Source organism: Stenella coeruleoalba, assembly GCF_951394435.1.
Source record: "Stenella coeruleoalba genome assembly, chromosome: 19".
NCBI lineage: Eukaryota > Metazoa > Chordata > Mammalia > Artiodactyla > Delphinidae > Stenella > Stenella coeruleoalba.
This window is the reverse complement of record NC_137165.1, coordinates 60203261-60219409: the sequence shown is the minus strand read 5'-3', so window position 1 is coordinate 60219409 and position 16149 is coordinate 60203261. Positions and strand designations below refer to the sequence as shown.

General features: G+C 42.9%; 1 protein-coding gene across 1 annotated transcript; it reads left to right on the top strand.

Moving 5' to 3' along the window:
- Positions 1 to 279: 279 nt before the first annotated feature.
- Positions 280 to 11796, top strand: APOH (apolipoprotein H; the record flags this gene model as incomplete). Its single annotated transcript, XM_079905122.1, has 8 exons — positions 280 to 385; positions 782 to 958; positions 2374 to 2470; positions 3890 to 3966; positions 4958 to 5146; positions 7471 to 7650; positions 9841 to 10038; positions 11741 to 11796. The coding sequence occupies exons 1-8, from the start codon at positions 322 to 324 to the stop codon at positions 11794 to 11796; spliced, it is 1038 nt and encodes a 345-aa protein (XP_079761248.1). The 5' UTR covers positions 280 to 321.
- Between the last annotated feature and the right edge of the window lie 4353 nt (positions 11797 to 16149).

Genomic DNA, 16149 nt, shown 5'->3' with positions numbered 1-16149 from the left:
GACGTCTGGACCAGAGGCCGGGCAACCTGGAACTACCAGGATTGCATCAGAGGCGAGACCGAGCTGTTGTGTGTCATTAACATAAATGTCGTGAAGACAGAAACCATCTACCAAAGATTTCACAACAGACCCGCCAAAGTGAAAAGTAAATGATTAAAGAATGTAGGTCTTGGAGCTCCTGTCAAACCATGATCCTTTATCTTCTATTTACAGAGATAAAAGTACACCCCAAAATGGTTAATATTTAAGCACTTTAATATTTACAGCTGTCTTTTTAGTAGAGGAAAGCCACTTCGGTAGTGCCAGCGTGAACCCTCCACGATGATTCCTCCCGTGCTCCTCTTGTTTTCAAGTTTTCTCTGCCACGTTGCTATTGCAGGACGAAGTAAGTACTCTTTGCTTTTGAAAAAAATAATTCATATATCCGTCCCCCTTGTATAATACGCCAGGGATCCATAATGATTGGTTAAATTCCCTTTAGGGTGGATGCTTGAGAGAGCGGATTGGTGCTTGTTCTTTGATATAGCCCTGTCTAAAGTTCCCGCATGAGACATTTACCTTGTTTAAGCCTCAGTGTACAGACCTGTGAAATGGAGATGACAATAGCACCCTTCAAAAGTTGGTGAGATTAGACGAGGTATTGCATAAGTCAAGCATTTGGTACAGAACTCAGCGTGCAGATTACTGGTAGCACGAAATACTTTTCATCTGTGTGTGCTATAGCTGAACTTAAACCTGCAAATACAGATTTCTCGGGCCACTGCTCTGTGCTCTGTTTCAGTCTGTCCCAAGCCAGATGACTTACCATTTGCCAGATTTGTTCCGTTAAAAACATCCTATGCCCCCGGGGAGGAGATCGTGTTCTCCTGCCAGCCAGGCTACGTGTCCCGGGGAGGGATCCGGAGGTTCACCTGCCCGCTCACAGGATTTTGGCCCATCAACACTCTGAGATGCACACGTAAGTCAGCCTCCATCTCATGCATTCTCCCCATCATTCACATCCTGGACATGTTGGGGAGATGACCTACCTTGTCATGCTCGCGGTACAGAAAGCCAGCAGAACTGTGGAGTGGAGGGCTGTGAAGAAACAGCAGGGTCTGTGGGGAGTTCCACAGGAGAAGAGGCTGAGGACAGTAAGTGCTATTTGCAGCACAGCCTGGAACTAGGGGAGATTTTAAGAAGAGACTTGGTACGATAAAAGGGGAGGAAAACACTGCCGATGTGAAAAGAGAAGTGGAGATTATATTACAAATTATATTTATAATAAAATATAAATATATTAAATTAATAATGTACAGGAATATTATATATAATAATATATCATATGTAATATAACAGTTATATATGTATATTTACATTCACAGATATCTGACTTTATGGTAGATGGTTGCTTTTTTATTTTTTGGCCACGTGGCTCAGCCTGTGGGATCTTAGTTCCCGGACCTGGGATTGAACCCTCGCCCTCAGCAGTGAAAGCGCAGAGTCCTAACCACTGGACCGCCAGGGAATTCCCGATGGTTGCTCTTACTTATTCCTCAGAGCGTGGTTCCGTGATGCTGGCGTTATTTTTTCACAGTCGGCTCTTGAACAAAATCCACCTGAGAGGATTTCTGGCAATTTTATGTAGAAGTCAAGCAGCAAAAATAACTGTATGGACCTATCCGAGCTCTGGTTACTTTGGTTGTATGGGTGATACCATTTGTGAAAACGATACGTGTCCATGCGGTGATTTTAATATGCTTTTTGATTAAAAAAGACAAAACGTAATTGTTAACGAAAAACCACTGTAACATCATTAGGGAAAATTTTTCCGGAAATCAGCCTTAACTTTGGAACACTAACAACTTTCTTTTTCAAGTTATTTTCCACGTGTATACTTTCCTCATTGCAGTGAGTTGACACCATTTTGTGTTTTTCTATTTTCACTAGCATATCAGAAGCATGGACTATATCTCTGTAGTCTTCATAATCCACATTTTATTGGCCGTATCACATTTCAGGTGGATTTACCCTTTAATTACCATTAATTAAAATAATACCATGATAGTGAACATTTAGACTGTTTGGTTTTTGTCATTAGAAGTAACAATACAGGGAATTCCCTGGCGGTCCAGTGCTTAACACTCCGCACTTCCACTGCAGGGGGCGAGGGTTCGATCCCCGGTCGGTCAGGGAACTAAGATCCCGCATGCTGCATGGCAAACAATACAAGGGGTGCCTTGGTGCATATATCATTTGACTTATTTTGAGTTATCTTCTTAGAATAGTTACCAGTAGAGTTACTGGATCAAATAATAGAAATGAGTTGATACATTTTAATCTTAATAGTAAATTCTATAAATGGAAATTGACCTTTATATCTTTAAATCACAGCCAGAGTATGTCCTTTTGCTGGAATCTTAGAAAACGGAACTGTACGCTATACAACTTTTGAATATCCCAACACGATCAATTTTTCTTGCAATACCGGGTAAGGACTTCTGGCTCACAGATGCAGCCCATTCCTGTGCCCTCAAGCTAATCATCAAGGCTGGTCCTTTTCTAGTCTTTAGGCTGGACTTGCCCAGTACAGATCACTGAATACAAATCCACAGTGGTGTTGAGGGCGGGGTAAGGGGTGGAGAATACAGCAGCTCGTGAAATACGAAGTCAACGTTCTAAGTTTTCTGCTCCTGATTAGTTACTTATTTGAGGAGTACATTGAAATTATTGAAACTGGGTGATAGTTCTTTATGACCTCTGGGTCAAATCTTGGCATGAGAGTTAAAATACTTTAGTAATCAGACTTGGGCTTTAGTTATGAGGCTAATTTCATCGACTGTGACCTCGTGGAAGAGAATTTTATGGAGAAGCCTGAGTGTGATGATGTAAAACATAACCTTCATCCTCACAGCATCCCCAGAAGAAAGCACTTATGGTTGGTCATATGACTTCCCCGCCTCACGAGCAAATACACCATCAGTGACACTGGCGATGGCTCATCGGCTGTAGAGCAGGGCAAAGTTTCACTGAGGAGGCTTGTTTGTGATTAGAGATTAAGAAATACTGTGTGTGAAAGAGGCAGTCCTTTCATCTGAAACACCAATTGACTGGTAGGCTTCATGATGAATGACCTTGAACAAACTGGCTTCAGGGACAATGGTACATTTGCAATGGAAATAGACTGCATTGTTTTTAAACATTTGGGTCAACAGGCTCTCAGAAAAGGAATATTAGGGATTATTCGGTTTGATTCACTTTTGTGATCCTGAAAAAGAGGTGGTTCTTTGCTTGGAAGCAGTTAACCTGACCAGCTGGTTGGAGACAAGGGGTTTGGGCACTGGGTAGGGCTGGCTTCCATACCCACTAGCGATGGGACCTTCCCATTCTTCAGCAGTTCCCTGCAGCCTTAGGCTGGGAGACTTGATGAGCCTCAGAGGAATGTTAAGCCTCTCAGGAAACAGTATTATAAGACGGAAAAGAAGCCAATAGTATTTTTTTGGGAGGGGGTCTTCGTTGCTGCGTGTGGACGAGCGGGGGCTACTCTTCGTTGCGGTGCGCGTGCTTCTCATTGTGGTGGCTTCTCTCGTTGTGGAGCATGGGCTCTAGGCGTGTGGGCTTCAGTAGTTGTGGCATGCGGGCTCAGTAGTTGTGGCTCGTGGGCTCTAGCGCACAGGCTCAGTTGTTGTGGTGCATGGGCTTAGTTGCTCCACGGCTTGTGGGATCTTCCCAGACCAGGGCTCAAACCCGTGTTCCCTGCATTGGCAGGCAGATTCTTAACCACTGTGCCACCAGAGACGTCCCGAGAAGCCAATAGTATTAATCTGCAGCAATGCTTAACAGAAAAGACATTTGAGATGCCATGGGTGGATTATTTTATAATTTAGTGGATTACATTTTCCCTTTGCAGGTTTTATCTGAAAGGAGCTAATTCTGTTCAATGCACTAAGGAGGGAGAATGGAGTCAGAAACTTCCTGTCTGTGCTCGTGAGTTTGTGGGTCCCAGTTACAGGGCGGTGACTAGCTGATTTGCCTGGGACTTCCCTGGTTTTACCACTATAAGATCTACACCCTGGAAACCCCTCAGTCCCAGCTCCATGAAATGGTTGGTCGCCTTTCTGGGGACTGTCCATCCTGACATCTTACTCTGGAAGATGAAACAACCGCTTTGGAATGATAAACTCTGACCCTGACCCTGACTCTAACACTGAAACTCCAGATTAGTTAGGTCAGGACGGCAACCCACTGAGTCTCTGTGTGAAGCTGCTTGTGTAAGCTCCGTACAGACAGCGTACAGAAGCAGGAGGTATTCCACAGGAACAAACAGACCTAAACTAGGACCATGATGTCGCTCAGGTGTCACAGATGACTTGTCGTCATCAGCAGCTATTGCAGGAGGTTCCCTCAGCAAAGTCCTTCGCCAATTCTGACTCTCAGGAACGTCTTCCAAGGTAGCATTTGGATCTAAGACGTATGGTATCATAAGCAACGTGGTCTTGTAGCAGGCAAATCAGTGGTGGCAAGACCTAAATTTCCTTCATCTTTTAGATTTTTGTTTTTTGTTTTTTTTTTAACCGGTACGCGGGCCTCTCACTGCCGTGGCCTCTCCCGTTGCGGAGCACAGGCTCCGGACGCGCAGGCTCAGCGGCCATGGCTCACGGGCCCAGCCGCTCCGCGGCATGTGGGATCTTCCCGGACAGGGGCACGAACCCGCATCCCCTGCATCGGCAGGTGGACTCTCAACCACTGCGCCACCAGGGAAGCCCCATCTTTTAGTTTTTTGACTGGTTCAGACATCTGATTTCCAGATCATATTTTCTTCTTTGGCTTCTCCAGCTGACTGTGTTTACCCTGGTATTTGATCAAAGTTTGCATTTTCCCAAGTTAATCTCTGGATTTTTGTTGTTGTTGTTCTGTAAAGAGTACTTTTAAAAGACTCAACTATTTTCATTAAAATGATAGTTCCTTCTTTTTTCAGCTATAACCTGCCCTCCACCACCAATACCGAAGTTTGCAAAACTTAGTGTTTATCAGCCATTGTCTGGGAACAACTCCCTGTATGGAGGCAAGGCCGTCTTTGAATGCTTGCCACAGCACGCAATGTTTGGAAATGACACCGTTACCTGCACAGAACATGGAAACTGGACAGAATTACCAGAATGTAAGGGTGAGTGCAATGATGAGACAGAATCATCATGGGAGTGTAGAATCTCTTTTTTGAAGAGGATTGAAAATTTCTCTGTCATGGAGGGTTTCTAATGACCTTGTGTAACGAATGTTTACCGGCATCTGCCAGGTACCCAGGATGCCAGATGAGCGAGACCTGACTCAGCTCAGGAAGATGAGCTGTGATGCAGGGGTCTGTCTGCGGCTTCCCAGAGGAAGGGCTCGCGGGAGCAGTGGAGAATGGGGGAACGGCATAGGCATACCACACAAGGGCGCGGGCCTGGGGGTGTGAAGGAGCAGGGTGTGTGCATGGACAGCTGAGTATTACTGTGAGGCTGGATTAAACTGGGGAGTCCTAAGAAACAGGCGAAAAACTGGGTTGCAGTCAGATCGATATAAGCTTTTGTAGTCTTTACCTAAACTTAAGAATCACAAGAATACTTGATTTAAAAATATATATGAAAATCCTTTCTCCTTTAATTTGACTCCTCATTACTATCTTTGAATTTGTCCACTGCATAACAAGTAGAATTTATCAAGCACACCAGGAATTATACTAAGGACTGTTACCTTCTCCCGCAGTGGGTGTTACAGATATCTACTGAATGATTCAAACGTAAGTGCTTTTTAGCATAGGGAAACTACTACTACTACTAATACCTAGCACCTTTTGGGGGACTAAACTCTGGGCCAGGCACTGGTCTCCTCCTATATATGTGTCATCTCATTTAATTCTCCCAAGTCCTAAGCAGTGGGTTCTTTTTCTTTTCAGCCATTTACATAGATAGATCAGCCGTCAGCATGTTGTGACATTCTCTCTCTTTCCTTCTACAGACATACTATTTTCCCCCTGAATCATGTGAAAATAAGTTGTACACATCATGACACTTACCCGTGAACACTTCAGCAGCATGAATGTCCGAAGAACAACATTGTCATATGTTATCACTGTACCCAAGACATTTAACATATTTGGAATTATTAACAATAATAATTTAAACAATTACATTATATACAATTAACAATATTTATTTCATATGCAAACTGCCCCGGCTGATCCAGAAGTATCCTCTATACACGTGTTTTGTTCTCTGTGAAATCTAATCATGAATCACAGATTCTGTCTAGTCGTCATAGCTCTTTGGTTTCCTTTAGTTAAGAGTTTTCCCCTGCCTTTTTGGTTGTCTTTCACTGACATTTTTGAAGAGTACATGCTAGTTGTCTTGGAGAAGTTTCCACAATGTGAATTTGGTCGATTATTTACTCATGATTGGATTTGAGTTAAATACTTTTTTTTTAAGAATACACTCCATCACATCAGAAGGCACATGGTGTCAGTCCATCGCTGTCATGCTTGATTTGATCCCTTGGTCAGGTGGGGTACGCCCCTCTTCTCTTGGTAAAGGCATCTCTTTCTCATTGAATTAGTAAGCAACCTGTGGGTGATAGTTTGAGACAGTGAGAATATTCATTCTCTAGCAGTCATTTTAGCATCCACTGATAATCCTTGAACTCAGTCAACTGAGACATTTGTGGTTACAAAATGGTGGCTTTCTAAGTTTATCTTTCTTTCTATATTTATTAGCTGGAATTTTTCTACAGGGAAGAGTTTTTCTTCCATGAACTATTTCTTTTTAGCGTTATTATAGACTCATAGATTCTTTTGCACTCAATTTGTGGAAGAGCCAAAACTGATCCAAGCAGCCCAGCACTGGATTTGGTCCCCTTGAACCATCTCATTAGACTTCCTCCCTCCAGCCTGGCTTTCTTTACTGGGGTAAATAGGGATACGGGCTTGGGGCTGTACTGCTGAGGATCTAAAGAAAGGCGGGAAGCCTTCAGTTTTCTCCTTCATATTTCATGCTGGTTTCTTGTATAGTCTGAAGACAGTCATAAGAATCAGATTTAACATTTAAAATCCAAATAATGCTGTTCTAGTGTGCATAGAGGGAATCGCTGTGTTTTAATTTCATGGTCTGTTGGTTAAAAGAGACAGACTTTTTCCGTCTTTCAAACCCACCATCTTAGACTGTGTGCAGATGAAGTTTGCAATAAGTACTACCTTGTGATTATGTGAAAGCCCAAAGCACTTGGTAACTCATTAATTTTCTTTCAAAGTGTTGTTGTTTCTATTTTAATATCCAGAGTCTCACAAGGATAAGATAAAGGGGACAGAATTAAGCACCAAGGTCCCCAGAAATTGTGTTCTAGGCACAGGAACACCCAGTGATTCAGTGGTATAAGAGAGACAAGCGCGTGGCTATTCCGTAACCACTGGACCCCACGCTATTTATACTAATACGTCTTACTGCTTAAACTTTTTAGAAGTAAAATGCCCGTTCCCATCAAGACCAGACAATGGATTTGTGAACTATCCTGCAAAGCAAGTACTTTATTACAAGGATAAAGCCACTTATGGTTGCCATGATACATACGCCTTGGATGGACCAGAAGAAGTAGAATGTGGCAAATTCGGAAAATGGTCTGCACAGCCAAGTTGTAAAGGTAAGAAATAGGGGTAAGGTCTTGACCTGCCTCCCAATTCATGGAGTAGATCGCCTTTACTTGCCATCTTCTTGTTCCAGTCATCTTCCACTTTGTTTCTCAGACTTGATTCACAGCTACTGGGATTTATATGGGCATGGGGAAACTTCACGCTTAGCAATCCTGTTTGAGATGAAACTGCATGAAGTAGACATATTTTGTAAGCCTTGATAATATGGCGGAAGATCGTGTGGGCTTCCTATAATTGCTTTTAAGCCTTGGCCCATGAGCATCCTTTTTTGCTTTGTTCTAGTCAAGACCCTTCTCACTGTGGCAAAACCCAGCCACGCATTCCGGCTAGTTCCAGGAAATGGTGACGAATTATAAACAGGCAACAGGCAATTGTATGGACATTGACTATGAGGAAATGAAACACAACGGGTCCTCTTGAGGACTGCGACTGGAAGTCAGGAACTATTGCTACTCTTTCCACGTCTCATTGGCCTCACGGTCTCTCTCATATCTGTTTCTCTGCTTACTCACCTTGAACCTGGCTTGATGCTACACCAGGACCTCTCAACTAAAGGATGCATCACTCACTGGCGTCTTTTCCCTGAGATGCTGGTTGCTTCTGAGTTAGGTGTCTATCCTTGATCTGGTCCGTGTCATGCTTATGCAAAGAACACCGACTTTGCGCTGCATTTCTGCTCAAGTTGCTGTGGGCTGGACAGTTTTGTTTTTTTAAAATAATGTGTTTATTTTACTTTTGGCTGTGTTGGGTCTTTGTTGCTGAGCGCGGACTTTCTCTAGTTGCGTGAGTGAGGGTTACTCTTCGTTATGGTGCATGGGCTTCTCACTGCTGTGGCTTCTCTTGTTGCGGAGCACGGGCTCTAGGCATGTGGGCTTCAGTCGTTGTGGCATGTGGCTTCAGTAGTTGTGGCACACGGGCTTCGTTGCTCCGCAGCATGTGGGATCTTCCCGGACCAGGGTTCGAACCCATGTCCCCTGCATTGGCAGGCGGATTCTTAACCACTGCACCACCAGGGAAGTCTGGGTTGGACAGTTTAAATAGAAAAGGCAATTAGGCACAACAGGCAAAATGACATATGACTAGGTTGGGGTCCCCTAGAAGCAGAGCCTGAGACAGGGATTCAAATACAGTTGGTTTATTAAGTGAGTCTCAGGAAAAAGAATGTGAGGCAGGTAGGATGGAGCTGGACACTGGTTCTCAAACCTCACTGTGCATCAGAATCTCCTAGAGGGTTTGTTTAAACAGAGTCTCTGATTTGCTGGAGCTGCAGTAGGACCTGAGAACTAGCATTTCTACTGGGTTCCCAGGTGATACTGATGCTGCCAAGCCAGGGACCATGTTTTGAACGAGGATGTGGGCTCAGCTGGAGTCTAACTTCAGTTTAATCCCCCGGGAGCTCTGGACCATGGGAGTCCATCCTATCGAGAGGCAAGGGGACCTGATTATTTTGATCCCCTTCTCAGCCCGTCATAGGCTGCGGGCTGCTCCCTTCCCTGACCCTGGGGTTGTGGACTGATGTGCATCCTCTCCTTGGAGAGGTGGCTCTCTTATGGCTGAAGGGCATTTTTCAGAGAAAGGAGCATTTATGAGCTGTTATGAGCCAACACTCACAGTGGCTGGTGGGTGGTGCAGCAACTCAATAAATGGGAGCTGAGTGGGGCGGGGACGCTTACCTGAAAGGGCAGGTATCTGATAGGGGACGCTTACCTGAAACGGCAGGTATCTGATAGAAGTTCTTTTGCACAGAAGCCTAGTATCTGATGCTTCTGCTCTGAACTTTTTTTTTTTTTTTTTTTTGTGATACGCGGGCCTCTCAGCGGCCAGGGCTCATGGGCCCAGCCGCTCCGCGGCATGTGGGATCTTCCCGGACCGGGGCACGAACCCGTGTCCGCTGCATCGGCAGGCGGCCTCTCAACCACTGCGCCACCAGGGAAGCCCTGCTCTGACCTTCTTATGTGGCTACTCCAGGGGAAGAAAAGGCGATCTTGGAAGCCATGATTAAAGGTTCTATTGATAAGGAGCAACAGTTAGCAATGATACTGATGTTACTTGCTGTCTTAGAACCTTCTCGTCTTGAGCGCTTTGTTTCAGGTCTGAACATCTACTGGTTCAAATGCTACATTTTCTTTAAGAAAGAGTAAATGAAGTCCTGTCTTGACTACAAATATTGTCTCTTTCAGCGTCTTGTAAATTATCTGTTAAAAAAGCTACCGTGATATATGAAGGAGAGAGAGTAAATATCCAAGACAAATTTAAGAATGGGATGCTGCATGGCCAAAAAATTTCTTTCTTCTGCAAAAATAAGGAGAAGAAGTGTAGCTATACAGAGGATGCCCAGTGCATAGACGGCGTCATTCAAATCCCCAAATGCTTCAAGGGTGAGTTCAACACTGGAGTGTTTAGCTAGCACTTACGCTTGTCCTTCGCCATAATCAGTACTTTGATTACCTGATGACTAAAAGAAGCCATGTTAATGTGGCCACTGGATTTTTTAAAAGAGAGTGGGGCAGGAGGAAATACCAAGATGAAGCAGTAAGCTGTATTTAGTTTCCCCACATTTTCCTTTCCTTTTCTTTTCCTTAAAACTCAGGGTTGTGGTTTTATTTGATGAGTGTTGAATTATGCCATCATGTGTAATTCCAGGTCATGCTTGAATACTAATAATAATATTGAATGGAATACTAATAATAATATTGAATGGAATACTGAATAATAATACTGATCACCTCTTGGTCCCAAATGATAAAGAACTCACCCCAAACTACAAAGTAACTCATGTCAGTGGTCATTGGTTTATAGGTCTTCTAACATTTCTTTCCTTCCTTCGGCAATTCCTGGAGTTTGAAAAGTACCCATTAGCGCAAAGTGTTCGTTAGAGCCAAACATTTTAAGGAAGATGATATTGTGTTTGTGGGTGATAAAGAAGTGTATAATGGCCAGCATTAAAGCCATTAGTTTCAGGGGTTTTTTTTAAATTTATTTTTTAAAATAAATTCTGGATACAAAACTTTTTTTTTTAATTACAAGCTATGAAAATATCTTCCCCAAGAATGTGATTTTCTTTTAACATTGCCTACAGTAACTTTTTTTTATTGGAGTAGAATTGTTTTACAATGTTGGGTTAGTTTCTGCTGTAGAACAAAGTGAATCAGCTATACGTATACATACATCCCCTCCCTCTTAAGCCTCCCTGCCACCCTCCCCCCACATCCCACCCCTCTAGGTCATCACAGAGCATTAGTTTCAGGTTTAAGGTCTACATATCTTTGTTTCTACAAAGGAGGAGCCAGCCAGAAGCTATTATTGCCTCCAGGTTTAGAAATGCTTCAAGAATGTTGACAGCCCTGTATCAGCTGGCAGAGGAGAGAGTTGGGAGCAGATTAGAGGAGAGAGGGGTCTGAGAAGTGGCCAGCTAGAGAGAGAGAAGGAAATGATAACTAGCAAATAATACCCACCTCATAGGTTTGATGATTAGAAATATTATGCGTGACATGGAGTAAGTACACAATGATAATAATGGTGGTTATTATCACTATAATTACAAATAGTTAGAAATGCACTGGATAAATTGTTATTGTTCAAAACACAGCAGAGCCCTAGTGAGACATTATATACTAAAGTTGACAAAGCACAGTAATCCTAGCACAGATCAGCAGAAAAAATATTAGCGGAAGATAATTTAAAAAACCAAACAGAGCTTTGTTAATGCACTTCTTCGTGCTGTTCTCTTTTACAGTCTTCAGACAGATGCAGCACTGTTGGTGCATTGGCGATTACATAAAGGGCTGATACAGTTTTTTTCTTTTAATCTTGACTGTCAGAATTATACCTAATCTTTTATTTTCTCTCTTGGAAACGAGTGCCTTATCATTTCCCTGATTTTTCTCGCATCACTTAAAGCTCACACTGAATGCTTTCATTCACGTAATTCGATTTATTCTACACGTTTATAAAATGTATTTGACTAGGCTTGGCTACTTAACAGATTTAAGAGATGACTGTTTCTCATCAAAAAAAAAGAAAAAAAAAGAGATGACTGTTTCTCTTAAAATGTTTTTTTTTTTTTTTCTCCCCAAACAGAGCACAGTTCTTTCGCTTTCTGGAAAACAGAAGCATCTGATGTAAAACCGTGCTAAGTTGGTTTCCTGATTCAAAATTAAGTGTCATCCTTGTATGTGTTTGTCCAAGGAACCTAATGGAAATGGAAAAATAAAGTGACTGAATTTATCGCGTCAGCCATTGCAGTGTTACTCCAGGGTGGCTTACTTTGAATTATCTGGTTAAGAAACCCAAATATTCGGAACATTGTCCTTGCATGGCTGTGAAATGGAAAGTGTAAATAATTACCTAGGTAACCCAGTTACCCTCTCCCTAATTCGACTCCTAAACGCTTTCACCTAAAACAACTGCGAGGCAAGAGTTTTCTTAGAATGGTCCACAGACCCCGGCATCAGTATCGCCTGGTAATTATTACAAAGGAAAAAAATGCTGTGTCCCGGAATTTCCGAGGATGGCCCCCAAATCTACATTTATAACAAAGTCCCCAGATAATTCTTCGCATTCTGAAGTTTGAGGAGCATCACCAAAAAGGAATGCATCGACTTTCAGGCCAATAGAAATGGATCTGAGCCCTTCAAGTTTGCTTTACATAATGCCTAAATAGCTTTCCTTACCCACCAGAATTCCGTGACCGGTCACTGACATTGCTCCTTTGTTTATGTCTAACGTCCTTGGCCTTTTCTCCTCCTGTAGTACGTGCTGGCAAAGCCCACCCCAGGCTCTAGCTGCCTTCCCTGTGCCTGCACCGGAGCAGCTGAACGTTGCTGGAAAAAAAGAAAACCTCACAATTATGCTAATAGGTCCCACTTCGATTCACGAACGTGGGCCTCACATACGCTCTCAACCGTGCCTGGCAATCCTACCGCATTTCACTAGTTTGTTCTCTCCCCAACTCCCCAACGTGGCTGTTTCTCTTCTCAGCCCTTCTCAAGCCATCGTCCCTGTCCTCTCTCTCGGCCGATGACCTTGCTCCTTTTTCGCAGAGAAAATAGAAAAGACCCTTTTCAGTCTTCCCATGACCAAGTCTACCATCTCAGCCATGTCTGTACCAGGGTCTCTGCCCTCCGCCTCGTTTCTCTGAGATCCCGTCTAAGGGCAAACCTCGTGTCCGGGATCCCGTCTTCTGTCTCCTACTTAAGGATTTTGTTCTTCTGATGAATGATCTTCCATGTTTATTTTTTTTCCCCTTTCTACTGGAGCATTTCTATCAGCATATAAATATGCAATAATATCACCACTGTTTTAAAAAGAAAACCTTACTGTTACCTCACATCTTTTTCTAGCTACTGCTCCATCTCTGTATCCCTTTTTATAAAAGTCCCAGAAAGAGTTGTTTACTTTGCCATCTCCACGCTCTGTACTGCCCATCGCGACTGGTAAACTTTGTCTCCGCACAGGTGTTTCCTCCGGGATGCGTCTTCCTCAGGATTCACCTGCCTTCACGGGGTGTGGTCCGACATCTCCTCCAAGATGCTTTTCTCTTCCTCCTCCCTTTACAGAAATCAGTGTGCCCCCCACTTCCCAGGATGTCATTCAAAATCTCCAAGTGCCCGTTACTTAACTTTAAAAAACAGCTTTACTTTTTTTCTCAATCCTTTCCTTCGATGTTCTTCCCTCTTCCTCTCTCTCAACCTCTCTTGCTTCCCCCCTCCCTCCTGCCCCCTCCTCCCCCTTCTTCTTCTTCTCCGCCTTCTGCTTCCCCCCCCCCTTATCTTTCTCCATGACGTGTATTGAGGGTCAGCTTTGAGAGTGGGCGGTTACTCCCCTTTCTAAACCAAAAGGCCCTATTTAGGCATTTTGCTGAACAAAACCCATCCACCCTGGATTTCCTCTTTTAGCACTAAGTTTTAGAACCACTGTTTTCTTTAACTTGTCACCTATTCACTTAAAACTGGACCTCCCCCCATCTTACCTCACAGCTGTAGGAATGGAAAGAAAGCAGTAAAAATTTCAGAGCCTTTCCCCTGCCCCAGACTGGATCGCTGGGTTTGCTCCAGAAAAGGAGAGAATATGTTGTTCTATTATCCTCCCTTTTGTTGCAGATATTTTCCTAATTAAATTTATTGTTTCAAAAATGTTAAATATATAGACTTTTAAAACTGTAAATGAAGCTTTTTTTTTTAAATTGAAGTATAGTTGACTTACAGTATTGTATTACTCTCAGGTGTACAATATAGTGATTCAATATTTCTATAGATTATACTCCATTTAAAAAGATATTGTAAAATATTGGCTATATTCACTGTGCTATACAATATGTCCCTGTAGCTTATTTATTTTATACATAGTAGCTTGTCTCTCTAATTCCCTACCCCTATCTTGCCCCTCCCTCCTTCCCTCTCCCCACTGGCACTCATTACTTTGTTCTCTGTATCTGTTAAGTCTGTTTCTGCTTTGTTATATTCATTCGTTTCATTGTTTAGATTCCACATATAAGTGATATCATACTCAGCATAATGCTCTCCAGGTCTATCCATGTTGTTGCGAATTGCAAAATTTTATTCTTTTTTATGGCTGATTATTGTATTCAATTGTGTGTGTGTGTGTGTATACATATACATATATATATATATATACACACACACACTACATATTCTTTTTTTTTTTTTTTGCGGTACGCGGGCCTCTCACTGCTGTGGCCTCTCCCGTTGCGGAGCACGGGCTCCGGACGCGCAGGCTCAGCGGCCATGGCTCACGGGCCCAGCCGCTCCGCAGCATGTGAGATCTTCCCGGACCGGGGCACGAACCCGTGTCCCCTGCATCGGCAGGTGGACTCTCAACCACTGAGCCACCAGGGAAGCCCTACATCGTCTTTGTCCATTCATCTGTTGATGGACACTTAGGTTGCTTCCATGTCTTGGCTATTGTTAGTGCTGCTATGAACACTGGGTTGTGTGTATCTTTTCCAATTAATGAAGAAAACATTGGTAGAACACTCTTTGACATAAATCATAGCAATATTTTTTTGAATCTTTCTTCTAAAGCAAAGGAAATAAAAATAAACAAATGGGGGCTTCCCTTCCCTGGTGGCGCAAGTGGTTGAGAGTCTGCCTGCCGATGCAGGGGACGCAGGTTCGTGCTCCGGTCCGGCAGGATCCCGCGTGCCGCGGAGCGGTTGGACCCGTGAGCCATGGCTGCTGAGCCTGCGCGTCCAGAGCCTGTGCTCCGCAACGGGAAAGGCCACAACAGTGAGAGGCCCGCGTACCGCAAAAAAAAAAAAAACACAAAAACAAAACAAAACAAAAAAATAAACAAATGGGAAGTAATTAAACTTAAACGTTTTTGCACAGCAAAGGAAACCATCAACAAGTCAAAAAGAAGACCTACTGAATAGGAGAAAATATTTGCAAATTATATGACTGATAAAGGTTTAATAGCCAAAATATATGAACAGTTCATACAACTCAACATCAAAAAAACGATCTGATTAAAAAATGCACAGAAGACCTGAATAGACATTATTCCAAAGAAGACGTACAGATGGCCAACAGGCACATGAAGAGATGCTCAACATCATTAATTATCAGAGAAATGCAAAGTAAAACCACAATGAGATATCACCTCACACCCGTCAGAATGGCCATCATCAAAAAGACCACAAATAACAAATGTTGGCGGGGATGGGGAGAAAAGGGAACTCTCCTACCTTGTTGGTGGGAATGTAAATTGGGGCAGCCACTGTGGAAAATGGCATGGAGGTTTCTCAAAAAACTAAAAATAGGGACTTCCGTGGCGGTCCAGCGGTTAAGACTCTGCACTTCTAGTGCAGGGGGCATGGGTTCGATCCTTGGTTGAGGAATTAAGATCCCACGTGCCATGTGGTGTGGCCAAAAAAAAAAAAAAAAGGACTAAAAATGGAACTACCAAATGACCCAGAAATTTCACTCCTGAATATTTATCTGACCATATATGTTCTTTCAAATCTGTTTTTTTTTTTTAATTCCTCGTCTTTTTTTTTAACATCTTCATTGGAGTATAACTGCTTTACATTGTTGTGTTAGTTGCTGCTGTATTCAAATCTCTTTTGCTGGAACTTTTTATAAGGAATCTCCAGATGGAACTTTTAATAGACTATTCCATAAAAAACTCCCGGAATATGGCAAGTTTGTTGAGGGTGGCTTCTTGCATCATTTTTTTCTTTGAAGGCATTTCAGGCCACTGGATAGGCTTGGGTCCTTGAAAATTAATCAGAGTAAACTTTAGAACTTAGGCCATAGTACTGATTCCTCTAATGATATTTTCACAGAAAGAAAAATCTGCTATTTTTCATTCTGAAGAGGCAATTTGGATTAGAGGAGCCCATCAGAAGAAACTGCCCAGTTGCAGCCCCCCTATTTAGTGATTATATGGTCCATTTAGTCCCATAAGTAGCCTCTCTATTTGAAATGTTTTTCTTCTTAAATGCTTAGATCACCAGGTTGCCTGTTACC